Source organism: Lampetra planeri, chromosome 56, assembly GCF_965212315.1.
Source record: "Lampetra planeri chromosome 56, kcLamPlan1.2.h2, whole genome shotgun sequence".
Classification (NCBI taxonomy): domain Eukaryota; kingdom Metazoa; phylum Chordata; class Hyperoartia; order Petromyzontiformes; family Petromyzontidae; genus Lampetra; species Lampetra planeri.
In genome coordinates, this window is record NC_136162.1 from 465,540 (window position 1) to 490,775 (window position 25,236).

At 53.9% G+C, this 25,236-nt stretch overlaps 1 protein-coding gene across 1 annotated transcript; it reads left to right on the forward strand.

The window, feature by feature from the left end:
- Positions 1 to 7,637: 7,637 nt before the first annotated feature.
- On the forward strand, positions 7,638 to 16,658 carry LOC144735637 (claudin-7-like). Its single transcript, XM_078618088.1, has 3 exons — positions 7,638 to 7,848; positions 15,816 to 15,980; positions 16,573 to 16,658. Exons 1-3 carry the CDS (start codon positions 7,638 to 7,640, stop codon positions 16,656 to 16,658), a joined length of 462 nt encoding a protein of 153 aa, XP_078474214.1.
- The last annotated feature ends 8,578 nt before the right edge of the window (positions 16,659 to 25,236 follow it).

Here is a 25,236-nt window from a genome sequence, read left to right on the forward strand (position 1 = left end):
CACTCACCCACCCACCCACTCACCCACCCACACACTCACCCACCCACACACTCACCCACCCACACACTCACCCACACACTCACCCACTCACTCACCCACTCACTCACCCACTCACACACCCACTCACTCACCCACCCACCCACACATTTCGATACAAAGTGACATCGATTACAGCATCACGTGTCCACGTCACAAACACGACCCACGTGCCACATGGCGCTGCACGCGGCACGCGGCACGCTCGACGAAGGAGCTCGTCAGAAAGTGAAATGCCCCCCCTCCCCCCCCATCGTTTAAAGAATCGCGGCGCGCGTCGCTGGCATCGGGAGTAGTGGTCGTGCTCAGGCTGTAAAAATTTTTTTTACAAATATGTACATAGAAAACATAGGGGGAACATAGACATGGAGTAGGGAGAGAGGGGGTAGAGAGAGGGGGGGGGGTAGAGAGAGAGGGGGGGGAGGGTAGAGAGAGAGGGGGGAGGGTAGAGAGAGAGGGGGGGGGTAAGAAGGCGGAGAGCAGAGTGTGAAATCTTTTGTGAAATCTTTCATTTAAAAAGGGCAGGTAAACCAAAGCATTGGAAAAAAACCCGAAATGATGAACGAAGAAAAGTGCCGACTACACGAAGCATCTCCTCGTTTCCTCTGCATCATAAAAGAATAAGCGAGAGAGAGAGAGGGGGAGAGGGGGGAGAGAGGGGGGGGAGGGAGAGGGGGGAGGGAGAGGGGGGAGGGAGAGGGGGGGAGAGGAGAGGGGGGAGAGAGGGGGGGAGAGAGAGAGGGGGGAGAGAGGGGGGGAGAGAGAGAGGGGGGAGAGGGGGGGGGAGAGGGGGGGGAGAGAGAGGGGAGAGGGGGGGGGAGAGAGGGGGGAGAGGGGGGGGAGGGAGAGAGGGGGGCGAGGGGGGGAGAGAGAGGGGGGAGAGAGAGGGGGGAGAGGAGGAAGGGAGAGGGGGGAGAGGGAGAGGCGGGAGAGAGGGGGGGAGGGAGAGGGGGGGAGAGGGGGGGGAGAGAGGGGGGAGAGGGGGGGGAGAGAGGGGGGAGAGGGGGGGGAGAGGGGGGGGAGATAGAGGGGGAGAGGGGGGGGAGAGAGGGGGGAGAGGGGGGGAGAGGGGGGAGAGGGGGGGAGAGGGGGGAGGGAGAGGGGGGGAAGGGGGGGAGAGAGGGGGGAAAGGGGGGGGGGAGAGGGGGGAGAGGGGGGAGAGGGGGGGGGAGAGAGGGGGGGAGAGGGGGGGGAGAGAGGGGGGAGAGGGGGGAGGGAGAGGGGGGGGGAGAGAGGGGGGAAAGGGGGGGGGGGAGAGGGGGGAGAGGGGGGGGAGGGGGGGGGAGAGAAGGGAGGGAGAGGGGGGGGGGAGAGAGGGGAGAGGGGGGGGGAGAGAGGGGGGAAAGGGGGGGGGGGGGGGAGAGGGGGGAGAGGGGGGGGGAGAGGGGGGGGAGAGAGAGGGGGGAGAGGGGGGGGGAGAGAGGGGGGAGAGGGGGGGGGAGAGGGGGGAGGAGAGGGGGGGGAGAGAGGGGGGGGAGAGAGGGGGGAGAGGGGGGGGGGAGAGAGGGGGGAGAGGGGGGGGAGGGGGGAGAGGGGGGAGAGGGGGGGGAGAGGGGGGGGGAGAGAGGGGGGGAGAGGGGGGGGAGAGGAGAGGGGGAGAGAGGGGGGGAGAGAGGGGGGAGCGGGGGAGGAGAGGGGGAGAGGGCGGGGGGCCGCGGTGAGGAGGGGGGGGAGAGGGGAGAGGGAGAGGGGGGGGAGAGAGGGGGGGGGAGAGGAGGGGGAGAGGGGGGGAGAGGGGGGGGCGAGAGGGGGAGAGGGGGGGAGAGGGGGGGGGGGAGAGAGAGGGAGAGAGAGGGGGGGAGGAGGGGGGAGAGGGGGGGAGAGGGGGAGGGAGAGGGGGGGGAGAGAGGGGGGGGAGAGAGGGGGGGAGAGAGGGGGGGGGAGAGAGGGAGAGAGGGGGGGGAGAGAGGGGGGGAGGGGGAGGAGAGAGGGGAGAGGGGGGGGAGAGAGGGGGGAAAGGGGGGGGGGGGGGGGAGAGGGGGGGGGGAGAGAGGGGGGAGAGGGGGGGGGGAGAGAGGGGGGGGGAGAGAGAGAGGAGAGGGGGGGGGAGAGAGGGGGGGAGAGGGGGGGGGAGAGAGGGGGGGGAGAGAGGGGGGAGAGTGAGGGGGGAGAGGGGGGGAGGAGAGGGGGGGGAGAGGGGGAGGGAGAGGGGGGGGAGAGGGGGGAGGGAGGGGGGGAGAGGGGGGAGAGAGGGGGGAGAGGGGGGGGGAGAGAGAGGGGGGAAGGGGGGGAGAGGGGGGAGAGAGGGGGGGGGAGAGGGGGGGGGAGAGGAGGGGAGAGAGGGGGGAGAGGGGGGGAGGGAGAGGGGGGGGGGAGAGGGGGGGGGAGAGAGGAGGGGAGAGAGGGGGGGGAGAGAGGGGGGGAGGGAGAGGGGGTGGGAGAGAGGGGGGAGAGGGGAGAGAGGGGGGGGGAGAGAGGGGGGGGAGAGGGGAGAGGGGGGAGGAGAGGGGGGGAGAGAGGGGGAGAGGAGGGGGGGGGAGAAGAGGGGGGAGGGAGAGGGGGGGGGAGAGGGGGGGGAGAGAGGGGGGAGGAGAGGGAGGGGCGAGGGAGAGGGGGGGAGAGAGGGGGGGGGAGAGAAGGGGGAGAGAGAGAGGGGGGGAGAGAGAGGGTGGGAGAGAGGAGAGAGGAGGGACTGGGGGGAGCGAGAGGAAGAGAGGGGAGAGGGGGGGAGAGGGGGGGGGAGGAGAGAGGGGGGAGAGAGGGGGGAGGGGAGAGGGGGGGAGAGGAAGGAGCCGAAGTCGAGACGAGTCGCGCGCCGCGTTCGCTTCCAGCGCCGCCGCGGGGAGCGGGGACGGGCGGCTTCGCTGTCGTGCGGAGTCCGGCGACAAGCCACCCCAGGCGCTCTGCTACCATCTCACGCACCCGACACCCCCCCCCCTCTCTAGTGCAGCCTGCGACAGTGTTGGGGCGAGTGCTGTTAGCGAGTAGCACCTATGAGGGCCGGCACGACACACGAGGGGGTGGGTGGCGAGCACCACGCCCGGCCGCCTTTGTCTCCCCAGTGGTGATGTTTACACACCGCGCCAGGTACTGCTTTGTTGACCTAGGGGAGGCCCATGACCCCGGTTCAGGTTATTGTCACCGCTGGTGGTGGCCGTGGGCGGGAATCGATCTCGGGTCGCCGGATTCGTAGCGCGGCGCGCTGACCGCTGCGCCACCGCTCCCCGACTCCACATCAACTGCGATGTCGCATTCAGACGGTCAGTCCAGCAGACTACGGCGTGAGAAGCAGTAGCGGAATCGTGTGACATCACCAACATCATCATCATCGTCGTCGTCGCTGCGATGTCTCCTGCTTCGTGTTTGTGGCCGGGGCATTGCGTGGTGACACGCTGCACTCTAACGGCCTCCGTTGTGGATGACCAGAGTCGACACTCCGCTCGCTGATAATGTTTAAATGTTCTGTGTGTGCAGCGTCAGCTGTCATCCGCATCATCCACCGCTGCTGCCACGGCGTGTGCAGGTAGCGGTGTGAAGAATACAGCGACGGCATCTTACTGCTAGGAACCTCCTGGTTACACCAGCCCACAGGGGATTATTGTGTCCGTCGTGCAGGGAGGGGCTGGGTGGGGAGGGAGAGGCTGGGTGGGAAGGGGAGAGTGGGGAGGGGCTGGGTGGGGAGCGTGGGGCTGGGTGGGGCTAGGTGGGGAGGGGAGAGTGGGGAGGGGCTGGGTGGGGAGGGTGGGGCTGGGTGGGAAGGGGAGAGTGGGGAGGGGCTGGGTGGGGAGGGTGAGGAGGAACTGGGTGGGGAGGGTGGGGCTGGGTGGGGCTAGGTGGGGAGGGGAGAGGCTGGTCACCCCGTGGGTGCCCTTATAAAACTCAACGTTCAACCTACTCACGCCGGCTTGTGCCCGCCCTCACAGTCGGGCATATTTGCGGAGTACACCACCACGCCGCCGTTAACCCTGCAGGCCATTGACCGAGCAACCCAACGTCACTACCAGCTCCCTCCGCAGGAGGAATGTGTTTAGGGCGGAACGACGAAGCAAAATAAACCGGAGGGGATAGATGTAAATCGTGCCGTACACAATGGCCGACGTTTCTGGCAATAGGCCTTCGTCACGGCGCAATAAACCGCAGCGGTCGGCGTCGTGGCCGGGTTTATTGATTTATTTATAAATCACGGGGTGCTGAGCGCGGGGTCCAAAGGCCCCAACGCCCTCCCCAACCCAAAACGCCCAACGGCCAGCGACAAACAGCACGAGTGTGACAAGTTGTAACCGACAGAGAGAGAGTGCAACGCGTTGCTGCAACTAGACGAGGTTGTTGTTGTTGTAAGAGGTTGGGGGTGGGGGGCGGGGGGCGAGAGGAGGCGGTGGTGGTGGGAGGGAGGGGAGGGGGGAAATGAGGGAGGGGGGAGGGGAGAGGGAGGGGGGGATTCCAGAGCGGAGCAGGACGAGGGCACAAGCAGATCAGTGAGGTGACCCGCAGTGCGGTGAGTGGGTGGGTGTGTGGGTGGGTGTGTGGGTGTGGGTGGGTGGGTGTGTTGGTGGATGTGTTGGTGGGTGGGTGTGTGGGTGAGTGTGTGTGTGAGTGGGTGAGTTTGTGAGTGGGTGAGTGTGTGAGTGGGTGAGTGTGTGAGTGGGTGTTTGGGTGGGTGGATGAGTGGGTGGGTGTGTGGGTGGGTTGGGTGAGTGACTCGGTGGATGAGTGGGTGGATGAGTGGGTGGATGAGTGGGTGGATGAGTGGGTGGCTGACTAAGTGGGTGGGTGAGTGTATGGGTGACTGAATGGGTGAGCGAGTGAGTGAGTGTGTGAGTGAGTTGCAGTGTGAGTGAGTGAATGAGTGGGCGAGCGAGTGGGTGAGTGTGTGGGTGAGTGGGTGTTTGGGTGGATGAGTGAGTGACTGAGTGAGTGACTGAGTGAGTGTGTGAGTAGGTGAGTGGGTGTTTGGGTGTGTGGGTAAGTAGGTGTGTGAGTGGCTCGGTGAGTGAGTGACTGGCTGATCGAGTCGGTGGATAAGTGAGTGGGTGAGTGAGTGGGTGAGTGGGTGAGTATGTCAGTGAATGAGTCGGTGGGTGAGTGAAGATGGGTGAGTGAAGGTGAGTGAGTGAGTCAGTGAGTGGGTGAGTGAGTGAGTCGGTGGGTGAGTGAGTGGGTGAGTGAGTGAGTGAGTGGGTGAGTGAGTGGGTGAGTGAGTGAGTGAGTGGGTGAGTGAGTGAGTGGGGTGAGTGAGTGGGTGAGTGAATGGGTGAGTGAGTGGGTGAGTCGGTGGGTGAGTGAGTGGGTGAGTCGGTGGGTGAGTGAGGGGGTGAGTGAGTGGGTGAGTGGGTGAGTGAGTCGGTGGTGGAGTGAGTGGGTGGGTGAGTGAGTGAATGAGTCGGTGGGTGAGTGAGTGGGTGAGTGAGTGGGGTGAGTGAGTGGGTGAGTGAGTGAGTGGGTGAGTGGGTGAGTGAGTGTTTGAGTGAATGAGTCGGTGGGTGAGTGAGTGGGTGAGTGAGTGGGTGAGTGAGTCAGTGAGTGAGTGAGTGGTGAGTGAGTCGGTGGGTGGCAGTCTATATATATACAGTCTATACAGGTACTTTGTGTGTGACCTGTTAACGCGGAGAGCGTGGAGCAGGGCGCGAGGGAGAGGGAAGAGGAGAAGAGAGAATGGGGGGGGGGCGAATAGAGGGGAGAGAGAGAGGCGTGAGAGATTGAGAGAGGTGTGAGAGAGGGGTGGAGGGCAATAGGGGAGAGAGAGACGGAGAGACGCGGATCCAGGCAAGGTGAGTCCTACACATACTCCCGAGTAGTATTCACGCACACTTGACACAAAAACACAAAGACCCCCCCCCGCCCCGTATAGCCTGAACCGTTCACAGCACGGCACACGAGGGGGTGGGTGGCCAGCACCACGCCCGGCCGACTTTGTCTCCCCAGTGGCGAAGTTCACACACCACACCAAGTATTCATTTTAGGCTGAGTCGACCTACGGGAGGCCCAAGACCGGTTCAGATAATCGTCACTGATGGTGTTGGTGGCCGTGACCACGAATCGAACTCGGGTCGCTGGGTTCGTAGTGCAGCGTGCTAACCGTTACACCACCGCTCCTCATACATCACACACACTACATCACACACACTACATCACACACTACATCACACACACTACATCACACACACTACATCACACACTACACACACTACATACACTCTACACACACACTACATCACACACTACATCACACACAAGAGGCTCACGAGCATCAGAACAATCTCCTCCATCGATGCTCATCGCTTCGTTCACAGCCCTGCAGAGTCCCTGCGTGGAAGTTCCTAACCACGAGGGTGGGGGGCACACTCGTGGTTAGGAACTTCCACGTTCCTCTGGCGGTGACAAGTCTATTCCATGGATCGTTTCATCGATCCCCCCTCGTGTGTCGTGCCGGCCTTCATAGTCGCTGCTTCTCGCAAAACATCATTTGCCCCCAACATTCTGTCTAGGCTGTACGCGTGATCTGTGTATCTGTTAAGTTTGTGGGGAGCGGTGGGGCAACGGTTAGCGCGCTGCGCTACGAACCCGGCGACCCGAGTTCGATTTGCCGATCACGGCCACCGACACCGCCGGTGACGATTATCTGAGTGGGTCCTGGGCCTCGCCTAGGTCGGATCAGCCTCAAATGAGTACCCGAAGTGGCGTGTAAACATCGACAGTGGGGAGACAAAGGCGGCCGGGCGTGGTGCTGGTCACACCACCACGACGATTCGAGAGCACGCGCTGCGTGGAGACATCATCGTCACCCTGATCTTCATTCAGCAGTGGATAGAACATGGTGAGGCTGTCACGGTCACAGTCGACGCTCCGTCGAACGTCTGTGCACCGCGTGGCCGTGTCGGGTGGTGGAGGGTCTCACGGCACAGATTTGGTCAGATCACTACGAGGACTTCTAATCCGAACATGAATGATGATTGTACGAGTGATACCCTGTGACTGTGAACCTTGTTTAATTGTCATTTCCCCCGCACACACTACACACACACTGCACACTACACACACACAACACACATACACACTATACACACTACAAACACACTACACACACACACTACACACACACACACTACACACACACACTACACACACACACTACACACACACACACTGCACACTACACACACACACTACACACATACACTACACACACACTACACACATACTATGCAACACACACTAATACACACGCAGGTGTACACACAGCTGCATACACAGGTACACACGCCTACCCGTGCCACCTCCACTACCCGTGCCACCTCCCATACCCGTGCCACCTCCTCCCTCCCATACCCGTGCCACCTCCTCCCTCCCAAACCCGTGCCACCTCCTATACCTGTGCCGCCTGCCCCTACCCGTGCCACCTCCCATACCCGTGCCACCTCCTCCCTCCCATACCCGTGCCACCTCCCTTCCAAACCCGTGCCACCTCCTATACCTGTGCCGCCTGCCCCTACCCGTGCCACCTCCCTACCCGTGCCACCTCCTCCCTCCCCTCCCCTACCACCTCCTCCTTCACCTACTACCTCCTCCCTCCCCTACCCGTGCCACCACCTCCTCCCCTACCCGTGCCACCTCCCTGCCCGTGCCACCATCCCCTACCCGTGCCAGCGCCAGGCATGGGCTCGATGGGGAGCGAGGTGCTGGGCTTGATGCTGTGCTTCCTGGGGTTGGTGGGCCTCGTGGTGAGCACGGTGTGCAATGAGTGGAAGACGACGTCTCGCGGCGCGTCCGTCATCATCGCCTCCTGGATCTACCAGGGCCTTTGGAAGACGTGCGCCGGGAACGCCATGGGAACCCTCACGTGCAAGCGATTCTTCACCACGATGGGGATGCCGCGTGAGTGGGGGGGGGGGGGTGCTAGGAGGGGGTGGGGGGGGGCTAGGAGGGGGGGGGCTAGGAGGGGGTGGGGGGGGTTGCTAGGAGGGGGGGGGGCTAGGAGGGGGTGGGGGGGGTGCTAGGAGGGGGGGGGTGTCAAGGTGTGCCATCATCACCATCACCACCACCACCATTGCCATCATCACCATCACCACCACCACCATTGCCATCATCACCATCACCACCACCATTGCCATCATCACCATCATCGTCGCCATCATTACCACCATTGCCATCATCACCACCACCATCCCCACCACCACCAACACCATGACCACCATCATCATAATAATAATGCAATTTGTAACGCGCGCAAATTTGCGGACGTAATGACCGCAACTCAGGGACGCGGAGCCAAGCTAAGAGTCACTCGAAAGCACGTGGTTGTAGAGGTCAGTTTTTAAGTGTCTCTTGAAGGAGACGATGGAGGTGATGCTGCGAATGTGCCGAGGGATGCCGTTCCAGACTGTTGAGGCAGCCACCGAGAAGCGGCGCATAGACGTGACCGTCCTGGATCTTGGTATCGAGAGGAGGTCGTGAGTCGCACTGCGAAGGCATCTGCCGTGTGCCATGCTGCAAGTCAGTAATGAAGAGAGGTACGGTGGGCAGGCAGATGTGAAGGCGTGGTGGCAGAGGCAGGCGATCTTGTACGTGACTCTGCTGGCGATGGGTAGCCAGTTGAGGGCACGGAGAGAGGCGAGTGAGTCGAGACGGGGATGGGTGCGGCCAACGACGACGCGTGCCAGATCGTTTTGAAGTCTTTGAAGTTGTTTGAGGATGTCAGAGGAGGAACGGACTAGGACGGAGTTGGTGGAGATGAGATGACGTAGGTGTCTGAGAGCCTTCAGGTGAAAGTTACAGGAATTGATGATTTTATTGGTTTGGCGATCGAAGGATAAAGTTGAATCTAGGATGACACCGAGGTAGCTGAAGTGATTGGTGAACCTGATGCTGTGACCAAAGATGTGTCTGTGTGTTGGGAGTGCTGATGAGTCGAGACGTTGCCTGGTACCTGACATGATGGCCACTGACTTTGAAGGATTGAGGGCAAGGTTGTGTGCGGAGAACCACTGTTGCAGGGCAGTGGTGCATTCCGAGAGCCTCTCAAATCCAGACGCATTGGGGGAATTGATGGCGGTGAACAGAATAGTGTGATCCGCATATGAGTGGTGCTTGACACCGAAGCTTGCGATGAGGCGGCCGATCGGGGAAGTGTAGACCGTGAACAGCAAGGGACCGAGGACGGAGCCCTGGGGGACGCCACACGACGCTTCTGTTTCAGCGGAAGTGTTATGTGAGGATTGCCGATCATTAAGGTATGACAGTATCCACTTGAGTGCTGAGCCACATATACATACCGAAGTCGTATTTCAGGAGGGAAGTAAGGAGCGAGTGGTTAACGGTGTCAAAGGCCGATTAAATGTCCAGACGTACAAGAGCAACGATGGATCCAGAGTCAATAATCATTCAAATGTCATCGAGGACTCTGGCGAGTGCTGTTTCTGTGGAGTAGTTTTGACGGTGAGCTGATTGGAAGGAGCAGTAGTTTGGGGGGGAGGTGATACGGGGTTTGATTTGGGCGAGGGCGTGTCTTTCGAGGAGTTTAGAAAGATTCGAGAGATTAGTATTGGGACGATACTTGGTTTCTTTAACAGGGGGGAAACCAGGCCAGATTTGAGGTTGGATGGAAAACACCCCGTAGAGAAGGAGGCATTTGCGATGTTCCTGATCATGATGGCGAGTTCCGGAGCACATTGCTTAAACAAGGAACCTGGGAGGACATCGAGTGGAGATGGCTTCATGTGAAGTGATTTAATTAAAGAGAAAACGTCTTTTGTAGACACCGGCTTGATCGTGGTTAGAAAGGTGTTTGGGCGAGTGCTTACTATTTCAGAAAAACGGAGAAGGGTACGTTGGGTGCGATGTGAGCGAAGACGTGCAGGAGTTTGCGATGGTCATCAGCTTGTTGGTGAAGTAAGTTTTGAAAGAGGTGACAGGTTTGAATGAGGCCAGGGAATTGCTAAGGTGAGGCACCATGTTGCTACCAGGATGTAGAAGATCCTTGAGGGTTTTCCAAAGGATGCGTGGGTTTCCGGTAGCTGTTTTGATGCTTTCTGCAATGTAGGAGGAACGTGAGGCAAGGATAAGTTCGTTGGTTTTCCTGCAGGCAGCTGTGTAGGCAACTCGATCAGCAGGAAGACCACTGCGGGACGCGATCCTTTCAAGGTGCCTCCTGATTCGCTTATCAAGGATGATGTCTCTTGAGAGGCAGTGAGTGTCGTGGGAAGGCTACCGCGTGCTTCGTGGTTTGAATGGTTCCAGCCTGTCCAGCGCCGCCCTTAGGTCAGATCGGATGATGGGGATAACATTGAAGGCAAATTTGCGAGGAGGTGCTGTAGAGTGGAAAACTTGATACCCTTGATATTACGGGAGTGGCAGGTGGTTTTCATGGTGATTGGCTTGGGAATTTGGAGGGAAAATAGGATGAGGTGGTGGTCGGAGTAACCAGTTTGGAAAACTCCTAGTGGAGAGATGCGATGATCCAGGTCAGGTTCCAGAACCAGGTGGAACATACGCTCAACATTTTTTGAGGAAGCTCTGGTGGGGCCTGAGTTGGTGATGACCAGGTTATGGCAGGCCAAGGTTGACTCGAGGGGGCTATCAATGGAGGCTGGAGTATTGCCGGGGTAGTTAAAATCTCCAGTAAGCATGAGCCTGTGAGATGGGTTAGGAATGAGGTAAACAAATTCGGAAAGCTCGTTTAAGAAGGTAGCGATGCTGCCATCTGAAGGGCGATAGATGGAAATGAGGGAAAAGCACTCGGTGTTAGTCGTGAGCGACACGGACTGGACCTCAAAGGTGGTGGGAGCCATCGGTAGATATAGCTCTTTAATTCTCAAGTCAGCATTGTAGACGACCGATAAGCCACCACCCCGCTGGTTAGTTGCGCGAGGTTTGTGAAGAACCTTGTATCCCGGGGGCACGGCTTCCAAAGAGATGGCTGGCGGGGAGTCTGGCCTGCACCAGGTCTCAGTAATAAGCAAAATGTCGATGTGGTGGTCAGTGATGTTATCCTGAATGAGGGCTGATTTGTTGGTAATGGAGCATGAGTTGAGTAGGCCGAGGCAAATGGGAAAGGGTGGATGTGAAGATCCAAAGAGAGGTCAGAGGAAATAGCTGGTTGAAGGTTGACCTGTGAACAGCGGCCTTGACCGCATCTGCAACCACGGTGATGATGCAGTCTCTGACGTTGATCGCGAAGACGGCAGATACTCCTATAGAGTCAGTAGATACTCCTATAGAGTCAGTAGATACTCCTATAGAGTCAGTAGATACTCCTATAGAGTAAGTAGATACTACTATAGAGTAAGTAGATACTACTGTAGAGTCAGTAGATACTACTGTAGAGTCAGTAGATACTCCTATAGAGTCAGTAGATACTACTTTAGAGTCAGTAGATACTCCTATAGAGTCAGTAGATACTCCTATAGAGTCAGTAGATACTACTGTAGAGTCAGTAGATACTACTATAGAGTCAGTAGATACTCCTATAGAGTCAGTAGATACTCCTATAGAGTCAGTAGATACTACTGTAGAGTCAGTAGATACTGCTATAGAGTCAGTAGATACTCCTATAGAGTCAGTAGATACTCCTATAGAGTCAGTAGATACTCCTATAGAGTCAGTAGATACTGCTATAGAGTCAGTAGATACTCCTATAGAGTCAGTAGATACTCCTATAGAGTCAGTAGATACTCCTATAGAGTCAGTAGATACTCCTATAGAGTCAGTAGATACTCCTATAGAGTCAGTAGATACTGCTATAGAGTCAGTAGATACTCCTATAGAGTCAGTAGATACTACTGTAGAGTCAGTAGATACTCCAATAGAGTCAGTAGATACTCCTATAGAGTCAGTAGATACTGCTATAGAGTCAGTAGATACTCCTATAGAGTCAGTAGATACTACTGTAGAGTCAGTAGATACTCCTATAGAGTCAGTAGATACTCCTATAGAGTCAGTAGATACTCCTATAGAGTCAGTAGATACTCCTATAGAGTCAGTAGATACTGCTATAGAGTCAGTAGATACTCCTATAGAGTCAGTAGATACTCCTATAGAGTCAGTAGATACTGCTATAGAGTCAGTAGATACTCCTATAGAGTCAGTAGATACTACTGTAGAGTCAGTAGATACTCCTATAGAGTCAGTAGATACTCCTATAGAGTCAGTAGATACTCCTATAGAGTCAGTAGATACTCCTATAGAGTCAGTAGATACTACTGTAGAGTCAGTAGATACTACTGTAGAGTCAGTAGATACTACTGTAGAGTCAGTAGATACTCCTATAGAGTCAGTAGATACTATTGTAGAGTCAGTAGATACTCCTATAGAGTAAGTAGATACTCCTATAGAGTCAGTAGATACTCCTATAGAGTCAGTAGATACTCCTATAGAGTAAGTAGATACTACTATAGAGTAAGTAGATACTACTGTAGAGTCAGTAGATACTACTGTAGAGTAAGTAGATACTCCTATAGAGTCAGTAGATACTGCTATAGAGTCAGTAGATACTCCTATAGAGTCAGTAGATACTACTGTAGAGTCAGTAGATACTACTGTAGAGTCAGTAGATACTGCTATAGAGTCAGTAGATACTCCTATAGAGTCAGTAGATACTCCTATAGAGTCAGTAGATACTCCTATAGAGTCAGTAGATACTCCTATAGAGTCAGTAGATACTCCTATAGAGTCAGTAGATACTGCTATAGAGTCAGTAGATACTACTGTAGAGTCAGTAGATACTACTGTAGAGTCAGTAGATACTCCTATAGAGTCAGTAGATACTGCTATAGAGTCAGTAGATACTCCTATAGAGTCAGTAGATACTACTGTAGAGTCAGTAGATACTCCTATAGAGTCAGTAGATACTCCTATAGAGTCAGTACATACTACTGTAGAGTCAGTAGATACTCCTATAGAGTAAGTAGATACTACTGTAGAGTCAGTACATACTCCTATAGAGTCAGTAGATACTCCTATAGAGTAAGTAGATACTACTATAGAGTAAGTAGATACTACTGTAGAGTCAGTAGATACTCCTATAGAGTCAGTAGATACTACTATAGAGTCAGTAGATACTACTATAGAGTCAGTAGATACTCCTATAGAGTCAGTAGATACTACTGTAGAGTCAGTAGATACTACTGTAGAGTCAGTAGATACTCCTATAGAGTCAGTAGATACTCCTATAGAGTAAGTAGATACTACTATAGAGTAAGTAGATACTACTGTAGAGTCAGTAGATACTCCTATAGAGTCAGTAGATACTACTGTAGAGTCAATAGATACTACTATAGAGTCAGTAGATACTACTGTAGAGTCAGTAGATACTACTATAGAGTCAGTAGATACTCCTATAGAGTCAGTAGATACTACTGTAGAGTCAGTAGATACTACTGTAGAGTCAGTAGATACTCCTATAGAGTCAGTAGATACTCCTATAGAGTCAGTAGATACTCTTATAGAGTCAGTAGATACTACTGTAGAGTCAGTAGATACTACTGTAGAGTCAGTAGATACTACGATAGAGTAAGTAGATAATACTATAGAGTAAGTAGATACTACTGTAGAGTCAGTACATACTCCTATAGAGTCAGTAGATACTCCTATAGAGTAAGTAGATACTACTATAGAGTAAGTAGATACTACTGTAGAGTCAGTAGATACTCCTATAGAGTCAGTAGATACTACTGTAGAGTCAATAGATACTACTATAGAGTCAGTAGATACTACTGTAGAGTCAGTAGATACTACTATAGAGTCAGTAGATACTCCTATAGAGTCAGTAGATACTACTGTAGAGTCAGTAGATACTACTGTAGAGTCAGTAGATACTCCTATAGAGTCAGTAGATACTACTGTAGAGTCAGTAGATACTACTGTAGGACTCGTACTCGGGTTGTCTTTCCGTTCGCTTTATTCACACTTAGAGTTCACCTCCTCATCCTCACCGCTCCGTGTCTCCGTCCGTCATTAACGACACTCCCTGTCTCCCCGATTCGCTCCGCGATTCCGCTCCACTCTCTCTCCGTCTCTCCCAAGGTCCGTATGCTTCTCTTCTACCCTATTCTTTTCTCTCTCTATCACAATTACCGTACTCTCTGCTCTCTCTATCACCGTTACCGTACTCTCTGCTCTCTCTATCACTGTTACCGTACTCTCTGCTCTCTCTATCACTGTTACCGTACTCTCTGCTCTCTCTATCACTGGCCACCATCACTCCAGCTTCCACCAAGACTCCCGTCTCTACGTTACGCTATCCTTTTATATCCACACCAATCAGTCCCTATTAATTATCTCACCCCCCGCTTTACCCCTCGCCATCAGGCCCCCAGCCTCACGTGGCCTTGTTATTCCCGCCTGAGCGACGCCAGTCATTAAGCACTCACCCTCTTAACCAATCACCGGCCTGTATCCCCGGTTACCCTTAACACCTGTTATGCCTCTTACCGGCATCTCCCTCACGCCTCAACAACAAACAGGACCCTGCGGGGTGGGCTGGTAGGAACGAATAACCAAAGAATATAAACGTAATGTATTATTACACTTGTTTAGCCAGGAAAGCCCCACTGTAGGTTTTTGTAGGGTCCTGCCAAGTGTTTGCAGTAGGGGGCGATGTTGCTACACCTAATCGGACGATACGAAGGAAGACTTTGAGGCCTATTTCTAGGCTTTAGGCCTAGCTGTAGGCTTTAGGTCGCTGTGAGTTAATTTTTAATTTAAATGTTTTAATTATTAATGTATAATTTAAATGTTATAATTATTAATGTAAAAGCTTTAAATTTAAATGTTTCTATTTAAAAAAATCAGGGAATGTAACATTGTGAAACATTAACTCCCTTTCACACACGCGGGGGTACGATACGAAGGGAGAGTTTCAGGCCTAGTTCTAGGCTTTAGGCCTAGCTGTAGGCTTTAGGGCGCTGTGAGTTTTTTTATTTAATTTCAAAGTTTTAATTAAAAGCTATCTCAGGGAATTATAAGGGAATGTTACACGTGTTTAGCCAGGAAAGCCTCATTAATTTAAATGTTTTAATTAAAAGCTATCTGAGGGAATTATAAGGGAATGTTACACTTGTTTAGCCAGGATAGCGTCACTGAGTCTAAAGGTTTTTGTAGGGTCATGCCAAGTGTTTGCAGTAGGGGGCGATGTTGCTACACGGACGGACGGATGGACGGACGGACGGACAAACGGACGAACGATATCATCTATTGGTGTCTGGTCCACTTCGTTCCTACCAGTATAACATCGTCCTCAAATACCCCCCCACTGTACACTGCTCTCTTGCATAGCAACAGCGCAAGAGAACGCGGGGCGCGCCATTTTTCAAGTCCTACACTACTATAGAGTAAGTAGATACTACTGTAGAGTCAGTAGATACTACTATAGAGTAAGTAGATACTACTGTAGAGCCAGACACTACTCTAGAGTCACTAGATACTACTCACTCTATTGTATGTAAGGTGTGTACGTATATATGCCGACGCAGGGGTAAAAATAGTTTTTCAGGGGGGGGGGGGGTCGACAATTTTTAGAAACCTTTGAGATCAAATATTTACCCCCACTTTCTATAACTTTTTAGACTTCTGCAAGCCTCTTATAATTTTGTTGACGGACAAATGGACGGACAAATGGCATGCCAGGCTTCCGCAATAGCTCCGTATTTGTATATGTATATGTTATGTTTTTAAGAGAAGTTTTGAAACGTGTTTTTCCCCCCGAGAACGCCGGGTACTTCCCGCTAGTAGTAGATAAACAGCGGGAGCGACGCGGGACTGCAGCCCGCTGCTACAACGCTGTCGCCATCTTCCACCACCACCGCCATCACCGGCCCATTGTTGTCGTCCACCGCGTTTGCCCGCAGTGCACCTGAAGGTGTGCCAGGCCCTGATGGTGCTGTCCCTGGTGCTGGGCCACCTGGGCACGGTGCTGGCGCTGCTGGGCACCAAGTGCTCACGCTTCGGGGGCTCCAACTGGCGGCTGAAGGCGCGGATCGTGGCCTCAGCAGGGGCCCTGTACCTGCTCGCGGGTGAGAGGACACGCCGGAAATACCACCAGATAGACCGGTGCTACCATTGGACACGTCGGTACGACTTGACACACTGGTATTAGCAACCACGCCAGTACCACAGGACATGTTGGGACTACTGGACACGTCAGTACTACTGGAGACGCCAGTACTAGCAACCACACAGATACTACCAGACACACAGATACTACCAGACACACGGATACTACCAGACACACGGATACTACCAGACACGTGGATACTACCAGACACGCAGATACTACCAGACACACAGATACTACCAGACACACAGATACTACCAGACACACGGATACTACCAGACACACGGATACTACCAGACACACGGATACTACCAGACACACAGATACTACCAGACACACAGATACTACCAGACACACAGACACTACCATACACACAGATACTACCAGACACACAGATACTACCAGACACACAGATACTACCAGACACACAGATACTACCAGACACACAGATACTACCAGACACGCCAGTACTGGCGGCCACATCGGCCACCCCTTGGCCCTTTCCACTGTTGACTTATCCCCCCCTGCCCCCCCCCCCACTGCCCCCCCAGGCATGAGCTCGATGGTTGCACTCTCGTTCTACGCCCACCGCATCACCTTGGACTTCTACAACCCCAACCTCTTGGGCACCCGGTGAGGGGGCGGCACCCTGGTGGTAGCGGTGTAGTGGTGGTCGTTGCGGTGTAGTGGTGGTGGCAGCGGTGTAGTGGTGGTGGTAGTGGTGTAGTGGTGGTGGCAGCGGTGTAGTGGTGGTGGTAGCGGTGCAGTGGTGGTGGTAACGGTGCAGTGGTGGTGGTAACGGTGCAGTGGTGGTTGTAGTGGTAGCGGTGTAGTGGTGGTGGTAGTGGTGTAGTGGTGGTGGTAGTGGTGTAGTGGTGGTGGTAGTGGTGTAGTGGTGGTGGTAGTGGTGTGGTGGTGGTGGTAGTGGTGTAGTGGTGGTGGTAGTGGTGTGGTGGTGGTGGTAGTGGTGTAGTGGTGGTGGTAGTGGTGTAGTGGTGGTGGTAGTGGTGTGGTGGTAGCGGTGTGGTGGTGGTAGCGGTGTAGCGGTGGTGGTAGCGGTGTAGTGGTGGTTGTGGTGGTAGCGGTGTGGTGGTGGTGGTAGTGGTGTAGTGGTGGTGGTAGTGGTGTAGTGGTGGTGGTAGCGGTGTGGTGGTGGTGGTGGTGGTAGCCGGGTGGTGGTGGTAGTAGCGGTGTGGTGGTGGTGGCAGCGGTGTGGTGGTGGTTGTAGTGGTGGTGGCAGCGGTGTAGTGGTGGTGGTAGCGGTGTAGTGGTGGTGGTAGTGGTGTAGTGGTGGTAGCGGTGTAGTGGTGGTGGTAGCGGTGTGGTGGTGGTGGTGGCAGCGGTGTGGTGGTGGTGGTGGTAGCCGGGTGGTTGTGGTGGTAACGGTGTGGTGGTGGTGGTGGTGGTAGCGGTGTGGTGGTGGTAGTGGTGTGGTGGTGGTAGTGGTGGTGGTGGTAGCGGTGTGGTGGTGGTGGTAGTGGTGTAGTGGTGGTGGTAGTGGTGTGCTGGTGGTGGTAGCGGTGTGGTGGTGGTTGTGGTGGTAGCGACGCAGTGGTGTCCCCTGTGCCTCACAACGGGAGGGCCCTGAGTGAGATTCCTGACTTGGGTAGCCTTGCGGTGTGGAGTGCGTATGATCTAGCCCCGGGTCCTCGGAGTATGAGTGACTCAGTGTGAATTAGTCAGTGGGTGAGTGTGACTAGTCAGTGAGTGAGTGTGAGTAATTGTGAGTGAGTGAGTGTGAATTCGTCAGTAAGTGTGAGTAAGTGTGAATGAGTTTGAGTGAGTGGGTGGGTGTGAGTGTGAATTAGTCAGTAAGTGTGAGTAAGTGTGAATGAGTATAAGTGAGTGTGAGTGAGTGGGTGTGAGTGTGAATTAGTCAGTGAGTGTGCGTTAGTGTGAGTGTGTGTGAGTGTAAGTGAGTGTGTGAGTGAGTGAGTATAGGCCTTGGAGCAGTTGTGGAGAGAGTGGAGAATTTCCCATACCTGGGCAGTGTGCTCATGACCGGCTCCGGTCCAGCAGCAGAGGTCTCACTCCGAATCAGCCGAGTGACATTATCTTTTTATCGGTTGCGTAACGCTGTGTGGAAGCTACCTGGTCTGTCGCTCCGCACGAAGCTTCAGGTTTTCTTGGCCATGGTCATTCTCTCCCTTCTCTACGCTTAATGTTTCTTATGATGATGATGATGGTTCTCATGATGATGTTGATGATGGTTATCGTGATAATGATGCTGATGATGATGTTGATGATGACGATGATAGTTCTCATGATGATGTTGATGATGTTAATGATGGTTCTCATGATAATGATGATGATGTTGATGATGGTGTTGATGATGCTGATGGATCTCGTGATTTTGTTAATGACGATGATGGTTATTGTGATGATGGCGGTGTTTATGATGTCAATATTGATGATGTTGATGATAATGACAATGTTAACGATGTTGATGATGTTGCTGATGTTGATGATGATCATGACGATGTTGATGAGGATTCTAATGTTGACGATCGTAATGATGATGGTGGTGATGGTGGTGGCGAGTAGATTCGAGTACGGATGGTGCCTCTACCTGGGGTGGGTCTCCTCCATCCTCTGCATCATCGGGGCCATCATCAAATGCTCCTCCTGCTACGGGGTGAAGGACGACACTCACAAGTGAGGGTCATCGCCACCATCACCATCATCACCACCATCACCACCACCACCATTACCACCATTACCACTGTAAAGGGGAGCCGACACGAGATTGCAGGGGTCTCGTCCTTTATTCCTTTTTTTCCATTCACACCTGTCCCCAGCCGTCCCAATCTCGTTCCTGCCAAAGGCCCCTTCTTCCCGCCCGTTCTCTCCTTATATCTCCTCGATCACCCCACCCACTAACCCATCTATTGGTGGGAATCCTTCCCCTGACACCCCTACACCACCATCACCACCATCACCACCACTACCATTACCACCACCATCACCATCACCACCATCACCATTACCACCATCACCGCCATAACCAACATCCTTACTACCACCCTCACCACCATCACCACCATCACCGCCATCATCACTACCATCATCAACACCACTACGACCAATATCAACACCATCACCACCATCACCATCACTATCACCACCATCAACCCGACCAATATCAACACCATCACCACCATTATGACCGCTATCACTACCATCACCACAACGATCACCACGTGCACCACCACCAACATCACCCCAATCAATATCAATACCATCACCCCAACCAATTGCAATACCATCACCACCACCAATATCAGCACCATCACCTGCATCATCAACATCATCACCATCACCAACATCCAGACAAGGATCCCGCCTATAGCCTTAACAGACGACGGCCGGCACCGCACACGAAGGGGGTGGGTGGCCAGCACCACGCCCGGCCGCTTTAGTCTCTCCAGTGGCGATGTTTACACACCACACCAGCTACTAATTTGAGGCTGAGTCGACCTAGGGGAGGCCAAGGACCGCTTAAGGTATTCGTCACTGGTGTTGGCGGCCACGAGCAGGAATCGACTCGGGTCGCTGGGTTTGTAGCGCAGTGCGCTGACCACTATGCCACCGCTCCCCGCAAATGGACACAACTGTAGAGAACTTTGCTCCTCTGCACAACTGTGACGGCAGCTTTTGTATGTTGCCAGGTAGGGCCCCACTGAGCGATGTAGATCGTTGTCAGAAGCGACCTTCCTATCACAAGTGACAGCTCAACCAAAGTGGCTGATCATCGCGTGGACATTTATAGCAGGAGCCAAATGTTCTGAAGTCTCAACGTCGTGATGTCGATTCTGAATGTGGAGGGAAAACCCGAAGGACCCGGAGAAAAATCCACACGACCAAGGGGAGAGAGAGAGACACGCAAACTCCAAATATACAGCAGCAGGCATCGTCAGGGTCGGTATCGAACCCACGACCTCGTGTATACCAGGCGAGAGAGTTAACATCTCCTAGCCACCGTGATGATGATGATGAGAGAGAGACACACAAACTCTAAATATACAGCAGCAGACATCGCCTGCTGCTGTATATTTAGCAGCACCAACTGCAGGTGGGCACTTAGCGCACACGCCGCTGAGCATATACGAGGGTGTGCCGGCAAGACGAAGGAACTGGGGCAAGGGTCACGATAGACCTCGTGAGGAAGCCTCTTGAACCCTCTAGAGGTCCACGCAGGCTCCCCTCCTTCGGCTTGGCTCCGCCCTGGCCGCGCCGGGGGGGATATCAACAACGGAGAGCGAGAGCTCTGGGATTGGGTCTTGTCGTCGCTATTGTCGTCGTTGCCAGAGAGAGTTGCTGCATGTCGACGGAGAGAGAGAGAGAGCGTCTGGGTGTCGACCGAGGAGAGAAGCAGCACGTCGAGGAAAAAGTGATCAGCCGAGCGTCGATGGCTAGAGTGCTACGCCAGGTGGCGGCAGCGGAACAGCGTCGACAGAGAGAGAGCGGTTGCACGTCGAAGGAGAAAACGGGGGCTGCGCATCGATGGAGAGAAAGTAGAAGCCGCACGTCGACGGGGAGAGCGGCCGAGATTTCCCGTGGTCAAGCGCCGACCAAGCAGCATGACAGGAAACCGCCATGTGGAGAGGGGTGCTGGCCGACGCGAGGCGGGGGACGGCGGGTGCAGGGGGCTCCGAATGGAGGACCACGCACATGATGGGCGCCATTTTGCCATCGGAGGACCTCCCGTGCCGAGGGGCGCCATTTTGAGGCGGGAGCACGTGGAGGAGGCACGGTGAGTGAGGGAGTTGCCAGAGGCAACTCCTGATCTGGCGTGGGAGGCTCGCGCAAGATTCCTCCAGAGGCAGCGGATGGAGGACGAGATGCCCTGTACGCCTTGCGGGCAGCACTGCTGGCGCTGGCAAGCGGAGTGGCTGACGCATTGCGCCACAAATGCGGCGACACGAGTTCGTTTCCCACTCGCGGCGACCAACACCAGCGATGATTAACTGAACGGCTCCTTGGCCTCCCTTAGGTCGACTCAGCCTCAAATGAGTACCTGGTGCGATGTGTTAACATCGCCACTGGAGAAACAAAGGCGGCCGGACATGGTGCTGGCCACCCACCCCCTCGTATACCGTGCCAGCCTTCATAGGTGCTTCTCGCTAACAGCACTTCCCCTATCGTCTGCTAAAGGCTACACGGGGGATCTTTGTCTTTGTTGTGTGTGTGTGTGGCGCACAGCATGGCCCGGCAGCAGCAGCCCCGCTACAGCACCGCGCCCACCGAGTTCATGAACGACAAAGCCTCCGTCTACTCGGCCCTCACTCACAACACACAGCAGCAGCACCAGCAGCAGCAGCAGGTGCCCAGCAGTAGCCATCGTCATCATCACCACCAGCACTAGCTGTAGACTCAGCACCAGCTCTAGACTCAGCACCAGCTCTAGACTCAGCACCAGCTCTAGACTCAGCACTAGACTCAGCACCAGCTCTAGACTCAGCACCAGCTCTAGACTCAGCTCTAGACTCGGCACCAGCTCTAGACTCAGCACCAGCTCTAGACTCAGCACCAGCTCTAGACTCAGCACTAGACTCAGCACCAGCTCTAGACTCAGCACCAGCTCTAGACTCAGCTCTAGACTCGGCACCAGCTCTAGACTCAGCACCAGCTCTAGACTCAGCACTAGCTCTAGACTCAGCACCAGCTCTAGACTCAGCTCTAGACTCAGCACCAGCTCTAGACTCAGCTCTAGACTCAGCTCTAGACTCAGCACTAGCTCTAGACTCAGCACCAGCTCTAGACTCAGCACCAGCTCTAGACTCGGCACTAGCTCTAGACTCAGCACCAGCTCTAGACTCGGCACCAGCTCTAGACTCAGCACTAGCTCTAGACTCAGCACCAGCTCTAGACTCAGCACTAGCTCTAGACTCAGCACTAGACTCAGCACCAGCTCTAGACTCAGCACCAGCTCTAGACTCAGCACCAGCTCTAGACTTAGCACTAGCTCTAGACTCAGCACTAGCTCTAGACTCAGCACCAGCTCTAGACTCAGCACTAGCTCTAGACTCAGCACTAGCACTAGACTCGGCACCAGCTCTAGACTCAGCACCAGCTCTAGACTCAGCACCAGCTCTAGACTCAGCACTAGCTCTAGACTCAGCACCAGCTCTAGACTTAGCCATCTTGTCTTTGCCATGTTCCCATCTGAACCCCCCTGTAAATGAGGTATCCCATCTCAAGGGATAATTATCTGGGTTAAACATGTTTTGATTCATGGAATGTCCCCGTGTCTCTCCCCGTGTCTCTCCCCGCGTCTCTCCCCGCGTCTCTCCCCGCGTCTCTCCCCGCGTCTCTCCCCGCGTCTCTCCCCGCGTCTCTCCCCGCGTCTCTCCCCGCGTCTCTCCCCGCGTCTCTCCCCGCGTCTCTCCCCGCGTCTCTCCCCGCGTCTCTCCCCGCGTCTCTCCCCGCGTCTCTCCCCGCGTCTCTCCCCGCGTCTCTCCCCGCGTCTCTCCCCGCGTCTCTCCCCGCGTCTCTCCCCGCGTCTCTCCCCGCGTCTCTCCCCGCGTCTCTCCCCGCGTCTCTCCCCGCGTCTCTCCCCGCGTCTCTCCCCGCGTCTCTCCCCGCGTCTCACCCCGCGTCTCTCCCCGCGTCTCTCCCCGCGTCTCTCCCCGCGTCTCTCCCCGCGTCTCTCCCCGCGTCTCACCCCGCGTCTCTCCCCGCGTCTCTCCCCGCGTCTCTCCCCGCGTCTCTCCCCGCGTCTCCTCCCGCGTCTCACCCCGCGTCTCTCCCCGCGTCTCTCCCCGTGTCTCTCCCCCTGCGTCAGCTCAAGGACAGCGCCTTCTCCATCGGAGGCATCGCCCCCGACCTCCGCAAAGTGAGCTACTTCTCAACGGAGGCCGCAGTGGGGCCCACTGCGGTGGTCTGGAACGGGGCGGCCGGGCGTCGCGTGTCAGACGCTGCCCTCCTGGACGTGGATCGAGTTGGGGGCCCTGGAGACAGCTCTGACGAGGCTCGGCGGGGAAGCGTCATGAGCTATGGACGCAACGCCTACGTTTGAGATGGGGGAAGAAAGCGGGTCCCCCTGGAAGAGAGTGTCAGGGATCCATAGAGAGAGTCGGAGGTTGATGAGGGAGAGTAGGTAGGACATCCTGGTAGAGATTAGGGGACGCTGGGAGAGAGTTATATGGTGCTGACAGTGAGTAGGACATCCTGGGAGGGAGTAGGTGAACACTGGGAGAGAGTATGGAGGTGCTGATAGAGAGAGTAGCATATTCTGGGAGGGAGTAGGGGACACTGGGAGAGAGTATTCAGTTTCATGTATTAGGTATAGCCCTGTGAGCCATGCGGCTCTAAACTCGGGTGCAACCGCAACGAACAAAACCATGAACAAGAAACATCTTAAAGTGACTACACGCAACAGAAAAATCCAGGAAAAATCAGCAAAGTCTTCCAGAAAAAGCACCGTATTTCAATGCTGTGTGCAAAATCACAGTGCGATGTAAGTCAAACAATAACAACCATAAGACAATTTAGATTAAAGTTATCAGGCTAACTCTGTACTACAACAAACAAACATGGCTCAACCAAAACGTTTTCAAAATCACCAAAATAAAGCTTTAAAAACAACGTGACAGTGAGCATAGGAACTGTGATTCAAATTTAACAATAAACGATATACATAACATGTACGACCACACCCTGTAGCCATAGCTGGCAGCATGAGTCACTCCATATCAGTAGCAGTATAAAAAAAATCAATACACCTTTAAAGATCAGCACACTATAATAAAACTCAAGATCATACTTTGCAGCGGTCATCCGGAACAATACATTTGATTTCAGGCCACTGAATAGCAGTGGCAGCTAGGGTTGTACAACTCCTCTAGAGCAGTTTTGAGTGAAGATCCCACAGGTAGTGATCCAAGTTGCAGTTTATTGGCGATAGCTTTCCAGACCCTGGGGGCATCAACAGAAAAGGCTCTTCCTCCAGTATTTGTGCGGCAATGAGGAATGTGAAGCTGGTAAATGAGCGAAGACCTGAGGTCACATTTGTTCTTCGAAACAGAGAGGAGATCCAGCAGGTAGTCTGCTGATTTTTTTGTAAGTACATCGTGAATAAATACGATCTGATGCACAAGCCGTCGATCATTAAGAGAAGTTAAGTTTAATCCAATGTAGAGATCGCAGTGGTGGGTTCCTTATATGGGCAGTTCAATGCAAATCTTAAGGCCGAGTGATAAATTGAGTCAAGCTTCTTCAGTACAGTGCTTGGGGCTAATTTATATACGATGTCACAGTAATCAAGTAGAGGCAGTATGGTAGCTTTAATCAATTCCAAGCGGAACATAGGGGGGAAGCAGTGCTTGTGTCGATACAGAAAACGAATTTAAAATTTTGTCTTTTTACCAATATAATCAATGTGATCTTGAAAATTCAGTTTTGAATCAAAGATGACCCCAAGATACTTATAGATCTTAACTTGCTCTATTTGATTATTATTTAAGGAATATAATTGGGGAAAAATAACTTCCTGCTTTAGTCCTGGTGAGAAGAATAGCACTTTGGTTTTGGAGGTTTTCAGGACTAGTTTAAGAGCAACTAGCTGATGTTGTAGTTTGTTGAAATCACCCTGAAGCTTAGCAATCACGTCATCCGGAGAGCGGCCAGCAGTAATCAGTACCGTGGCATCTGCAAACAGATTTACCCTGGAATGATCCAGGTCAGTGGCCAAGTCATTGAAATGAAGAGAGAACAAGTGGGGGCCGAGGATGGAACCCTGTGGAACCCCTTTTGTTATCTTGACACTGTTTGACCTCCAACCATCTATGAGTACAGTTTGGGTGCGAGAAGAGAGGTAATGTTTTAACCATTCCACTGCGTGTTTGGAGAAACGGAGGCAACTTAGTTTACTAAGCAGGGTGTTGTGGTCGACTGCATCAAAGGCTTTGGACAAGTCAAGAAAAATACTGGCGCAGTACTGCTTATTATCAAGGCGACTGTAAATGTGATTCAGAGAGTCTAATGCAGCAGATGTGGTGCTGTATTTTTTTTGGAACCCAAATTGGTTTCGATGTAATAGATTGTTGTCGGAGAGGAAACTGCTAATTTGCTAGTTCCATAATTTTGTAAAAAAATTTCATCAACGGGAACAAAATTGAGATAGGTCGGTAGTTATTTGGATCATCTTTAGGGCCCCATTTGTGAAGTGGACGAACATAGGAATGTTTCCATTCTAGAGGTACTGATGCTTTTTT